Below are 6,749 nucleotides of genomic sequence, written 5' to 3'. Positions count from 1 at the left end.
TGTTTCGCTCCGCGCCCCGCCATTTAAATTTGTTAATTCTCGACTTTTCGCTTGGCGGGGTCGCAAGACGAAAACACGCTTATTAGCGGGGGCGCGCAGCGAAGTTTTTTTTTTTCATGCAGGCTCGGTTTGATTGAGTCTGTTCATGGACGGTACTTGAAAGTGAGAGTACCGTCCACGCCCCAAGCACCGGCTTAAGCAGAATTCAACATTTCAACACAAAAAATGGTAAAATTTTGAATTTAGAAACATCCGCTGCGCTTATCATGGAATCTTCAATGTGACACAACAGTAGTGTCAATTCATTCATTAATTCATTCATCTATCGATCTATCTAAACCCTTATCTTTTACATGCATGCCCCATCATGCTCAAGCTACCCAATTATTAATGTCGTTGTTTTAAATATTTTCCAATAATGACAACGATTTTAGGTTAAGATTTATTTCTTGTTTGACAACCTATCTAATTACTTGTAGAGCTAGAGGAAAAGTGGAGAATGGCCGCCTATCGGACATTGTTCTTGGAGGGTTGAACGAAATTGTGATCGCTTTCTTTCTGCTTAATCTCCACATATGAGACCTGATCATGGTCACATGATTCAGACACCCAGAGCACAAGGAAGAATAATTTCAGGCTAGATGACACTTGGTTATATTTTGTATTTAGTTAACGACGTCATGAACGTCATTTATTGTATTGTCGTCGTGCGCCGGGTTTCGTACCCATTGTCATTTGAAAAGTTTACAGAATTGTTATTTGTAAACACTTTGTATAGATTTTTCACTGTATATAGAGAACAGTTCCGATATTTATTTCTTGTTAAATTATGTACGTAAATTATAAAATGTGAACAGTAGAGCTGCAGTCCTATTACTTTTTGAACAACCCTCGTTTTACGTAAAACGTCGTAAGTTGAAAGCAAAGCTAAAATTTTTACTTTCATATTTTATTACTAAATGAATGAAAACAAGACAATAATAACACAGTTTTATTTATTGAAACAAAAAGGTATATAACAACTGCAGCATCTAACAAATATGTTCAAAAGATAATCAGATAAAAAAGGAACGCTCTTATGATTATTTACAAAAATAACAGTAAAGTACGATAATTTATAAAGCCTCGATGATTCTTGACAAGCATTTCCACTCTCCGTTTGTGTGGAACATAGATTGTTCATTAATTTAGCATTTACTTTTTTAAATATTGAAACTAAAATATCTTATCTTTTTATCCTTGATTTATCATGTACTTCTACAATACTACTCGTCAGATTAAGGTACCTGCTGTATTTATGAAGTTACCTGAATTATGAACATAGGTTCAACACAAGCAGTCTTTAAATTAAAACAATCTGTCTTAATAATACCCTCATTTGAAATTAAATCAGTTCGACACATACTTGAATGTGTATCTTAATATTAAATTTATCTTTTCTAGATATTCTTTTCATTTTATTCCAGTAATCTGCATTGGAATATGACTTGACTTTTTTTATATTTTCCTTGTATTGTCTACCATGATCCCTTTACTCTTGTAGCAAAGTCTATTCAAAATAATCTTTGTTATATATCTATACTCTAGGGCCTTAAGGCAATGTAACAACAATAAGTAAATATAATTAGATCTATCACCATCCCTCGCTTCACATTATATAATTCTGTATCAGAATTCACAAATTAAGCTGGAATAATGGATATTGCCATATCAATATTAAAATGTTAAACTGGGATAATGGATATTGCCATATAATATCAAAAATTTAAGTGGGTATATTTCCATATTAACATTTTCAAATAATGCGTTTATAAATTATTCGAATTTTACAAATTAAACAGGAATATTGGATATTATACCAAATTAGAACTTAAAAATTAAGCAGGAATAATGGATATATTTATACCAGAAATAAAAGTGGGATACTAGATATTTCTTCACTGCAATTACAAATTAAGCGTAAATAACGGATTATTCCATATAACCATTTACAAATTAAGCGGGATAATGGATATTGCCATATTAGAATTTACAAATAAAGCGGGAATATAGGATATTGTCAAAGTAGAATTTATAAATAAAACAGGAATAATGGATATTTCTATATTAGAATTTACAAATAAAGCGGGGATACTGGAATACTGGATATTTCCATATTAGAATTGACATATAAAGCGGGGATAATATTTCCATATCACAGATACAACAGTTGTCCATATATTCTCTGGGACTGACAATTACATTAAAAAGATCGAAAAATTCCGTTGTTGCTTTTAGGGTTGTGACATCAGATTTGTAGCAACTGTTTATCCCTGCGTGATCGTAAACTAAATGGTTTTGAATTACTGGAGTCTATTCATCTCCTAGCTGCTTTATCCATAAATGTACGTTATGCCGATACGATAGGGAAAACCTTTCATCATACTGACTCTCTGAACTTAGGTAAACCTCTTATTCTTCAGATGTTAATACGAGTTTTTTAGTGGGCTCGCGCCTCATTCTGGTACGAAATATAAAGGATTTTCTGTATAGCTGTGGCAGACAGAACCTCGTATAAATGATCGGATCTGCGATTGCATTTAGCAACATTATAACATACAATATATCCCCAGTCTGCTCAAGCTTTTCTAGATTGTTCGAGATGTACATGACATCTTTATTGTGTATGTAAAGATTGAATATTCCAATCGGCATCCAGAAGAGTGCGAATGTCAAAACGAAGAGTGATGTAGATACTAAGGCCTTATTGTTACTTGTGTCTTTCTGCCAATGACTCGTCTTGCTGTATATAGACCTGTTCCTGACGATCCAAATGTAGATCCTACCGTAAATCAGAAAAATCACCAATAAGACGACAAAAATTGAAGTCACAATTCCATACTCGGCATTAGTGGTATCATATGCAATTACCACACACAGTGATTCCTTTTCTCGTTGGTGAACTATGCCCATAATTATTTCAACCGCAATTGCTAGAAGACTCGCGAACCAAATAACAAACACTGCACACATATCCCAGATCTTCGTTAATGCCATCTTGCACATCAATGGTTTAAGTATGGACAAATAATGATCCACTGCTATGGCAAGAAGATTCAACAATGTTGCAAGTAGTGCCAGGTCAGTCACCAGTCTTACAGCAGCATTTAGGCAAAATATTGATCGCTGCGTCATGGTTAATATTTTACTAAGAAGAGTCATAATCAGAATTAAACAGTCTGAACAATAGAGACTAATTATCAGTTTTAAGTGTGTTGACAACTTTTTAAATATTCGTTTAACAACATATAAAGACAGAATGTTTGCAAGTATGCCTAAAATACAAATAACAATTGAAATAACATCAATTGGACGTGTGGTATTCCTACTGTCCTCTTCAGAGTAGTCTTCGTACCAATCCTTTGTTGTATCTTCGGACGAATTCATTTCCAGTTTATGAAATAAACGGACACATAAGCTGGCACCGACGTTCTTCGTTTATAAGTGTTCTTTTCTGCAAATACAAGGTAAGTATATACTCGTAACTAAATGCAAAAAGATGAATTATCGTGAAAGCTAATAAAATCATTGATTACATGTATGTCCTTATTATAAGATATGTGTCTGTTCAACATTTGCATGAAATGTTTTAAGAGATGAAACATTTATTTAAAATTTAACTAAAAATTCTCCATTAAAATAAAAATATGCGCAATTCAATAGGAAGCTAAACTAATCATGTGTGATTTTATTATTATTATTATTATTATTATTATTATTATCATTCTATTCATCGAATTTGAGTGATTGTATAGTAAAATTGCACTTTACATCAGACCTATTTGAGTTATAAATATACTTAAAAATTAATATTTCTTTACTAAAAAATTTACAATAATTCCATTCTGCATTTTAAGTATTCTATTCATAAATATTGCTTAATTTAGATTATAAGCACTACATTTTTTATACAAATGAATTTGATATCTTAACATTTTGTTGAAACATGATTATTGTCTTCATATTTAAATTCCATGCATGAAAAGATGTGAGCGAATGATCTAAAATTTTGCAAACAAGTTATTTGTCTAGACCAACATCTAATGAAACATTAATCTCGAAAATGTATTTACGGGACAGCAGTGTTGACTGCGCATATAAGTTTTTAACTGGATTTTCAAATATAAATTTCCTGATATTTAAATCTAGCAGGCAAGTTTAAGATTTGTTTTTATATCAATCCATACTAAAACGATAACGTAAGCTTTGGTATAAAAGATGGTTTGTTGTTCTCACTACTTCATTCTCATCAGTACACATCATAGATATACAGTTATCAGTGTGCTTATACCATGTGACTCTGACGCTATTTTTGTTGATAATACCAAAGTAGAAATTATAGATAAACCTTTCGATTCAAATCTTTGAACTCTAGAAAGTTCCTATATATAGCGGAGGCTAACGGAAAAAATGTATATTATCATAAGTGTAGATTAATATTTGGTTGGTAGATGGACCGTTATGGTCAGAAAAGGTTAAAACTTTATTTTACCCAAATGTTGTTACGGTTAGACAAAAAAAGCAAAAAAACAACAGACGTAAAATATAGTTTTCCCGCCAGAACTGTTCATCTGCCAAAAAATAGCATTTACATACAATTATGATATACGCAAGATCTTCAAACCATCCAAAATAAGATTTGAAACATGTTTAACGAATACTTAAAAATAAATAAATAAAATAAAATAAAATTACTTACTTCCTTATCATAATGTAACCAAAATTTTCGAAAACGCTTTCTTGCTGTAAAATTAATATTAAATTCAACAACACTTAATAAACAAGAAGCCGAAATAAACGGCGGTGCAATTTGTTGCGCTGCTAAAACGAACATGAAAGATGATCATGACTCTTTGTTCTTGCATAATCCGTAAATGTCATAGCAATTATTCCGGGTTTGGCATTTCCAAACAATTAACAGTAATTTCATTTTATCAGTAGCCAGATGTCAAAATTCCAATCTCTATAAATAATTCAATATCGTTATATGGATGGCAAAATTTGATATTTAACCTGTTTTATGTTTAACGTGCCAGTTTTTACATATTTTTTCTTTGGTCGTTGCTTTGTGGTGGTTTGTTGTTTTGCTAGAAAATGGGATTGGTACCAACACATATCAAAATATCACTTATCAGTATTGACTAACATTAATTTCCTTAACAAAAAGGTCTTTATTGAATTGAAAAAGGACCATACCTCAGATTTCTATTATTCGATCAGCACCTTTCCATATATTACTTTCTTACAAAGTTTCTTACAATCTAACCAATTCTCCGTAATTATACAGCTTTAGATATTGAATTCCGGCAATAAAGCACTTTCTAACAAAGGGCAATAACCACTCACCAAATAGATATTAATGACATGTGAGACTTTCCCTCATCACATTAACTGTGCTGCAAACTGTTTCTAAGATATGGATCAAGACAAAAGGACTGACGGACAACGCCATTTCAATATCCTCTTTCAATTACATTAGCGGGGGATAACAGGATATTTGCACATTTATCATTTTCATAATAATCAATATCATTATTTTTAATCAAGCAATCCAGTACAGTGCGCACACAAAAATAAATAAAATTTATCTTGTCTACTTTAGACATGATAAAAATTTCAATGTAATCAGGGAAATGTTATCTGCATGAATACAGTCTTTGTGGTGGTGGTGGTGGTGGTGGTGGTGGTGGTATTTTCACTCCGGACCACGACCGTAAGTAAACCACATTGAATTTACAAGAGCACAGCCACCGAATCGGGCAGTGTGTCAAGCAGTTTACAGAATTTGTTGCCTTCACTTCCACTAGATTCAGCCAGGTCGTCCTGCACTTTCAAAGAGGCTGGCTAGGCTCTATTTTGTTGATTCTACCAAAGTAATTTACAAAATTATCAGTATTTTAATAGGATTTTTTGCAAGTTTTGAGGGGGTGGGGGTAAAAAAATATATGAATATAAATATAATTGAAATATAAAAGAAAAAACAATTTATATATAGTAATATAAATATAAAAGAAAAATACTCCAAGTCTAAAAAAGAGGAATGATAAGGCAAAATTATCTTCCAAATTATTGCTTATATCCTGTTTATAAAGCAAGATTTTATTACAAATGTATCAATTTCGTCGTGTTGGGAATTTGCCTAGCAATTTTGTTTTTCATTACTTGACCAAATTTAAAAAAAGTATTCCATATGGAAAGGGAAAACATTTTGTGGATTATGAATAAAATATCTGAATAAAAAGGTAAAAATGTGCAAAAAATACCCAAGTTTATCTGCGCTTCATAAATGCATTTTAATTTTTATGATGAAAATTTATTCGCGGTTAACCGACGCCAACAGATACCAAAGATTCAAGTCAATTTCTCCAATGTTCCTTAAAGGTCCTGTATGTTGTGATCAAAGTGGTAAACCACACTAAGTGAAATTATATCGTATGTACATAATAATGCAAATAAAAAAATGTTCAAACATCGGAGAATATTTAAATTATGTACTGCAAATATGTGTGCATATTATATGTAATCATTAAAATTTATGCATTCATTTCTTATTGAAAAATTTGACTTAGCTTTATAGAAAATAAAAATTTTATTACCTCCTTTTATTTACATGAAATGTTAAATTCGGTAATATCTATATAAATAATGCTTTTGGAACCTAGAATATTGATAAATCTGAATTTGCTCATCATATTTATGATTTCAAACCA

General features: G+C 31.4%; 1 protein-coding gene across 1 annotated transcript; it reads right to left on the bottom strand.

Moving 5' to 3' along the window:
* Positions 1 to 981: 981 nt before the first annotated feature.
* Positions 982 to 6,456, bottom strand: LOC132752890 (adenosine receptor A3-like). Its single transcript, XM_060743290.1, has 2 exons — positions 4,739 to 6,456; positions 982 to 3,493 (listed from the first exon to the last, which is right to left on the bottom strand). The coding sequence occupies exon 2, from the start codon at positions 3,424 to 3,426 to the stop codon at positions 2,452 to 2,454; it is 975 nt and encodes a 324-aa protein (XP_060599273.1). The 5' UTR covers positions 3,427 to 3,493; positions 4,739 to 6,456; the 3' UTR covers positions 982 to 2,451.
* Between the last annotated feature and the right edge of the window lie 293 nt (positions 6,457 to 6,749).

The sequence above is a fragment of the Ruditapes philippinarum genome, unplaced genomic scaffold, assembly GCF_026571515.1.
Source record: "Ruditapes philippinarum isolate M1 unplaced genomic scaffold, ASM2657151v2 ctg421_1_1_1_1, whole genome shotgun sequence".
Classification (NCBI taxonomy): domain Eukaryota; kingdom Metazoa; phylum Mollusca; class Bivalvia; order Venerida; family Veneridae; genus Ruditapes; species Ruditapes philippinarum.
The sequence above is the reverse complement of the archived record's forward strand: the minus strand, read 5'-3'. Positions and strand labels throughout refer to the sequence as shown.

Bases quoted from the DNA above. Each gene is read 5' to 3' on its own strand.
- LOC132752890 (XM_060743290.1), bottom strand. From the start codon at position 3,426: ATGAATTCGTCCGAAGATACAACAAAGGATTGGTACGAAGACTACTCT.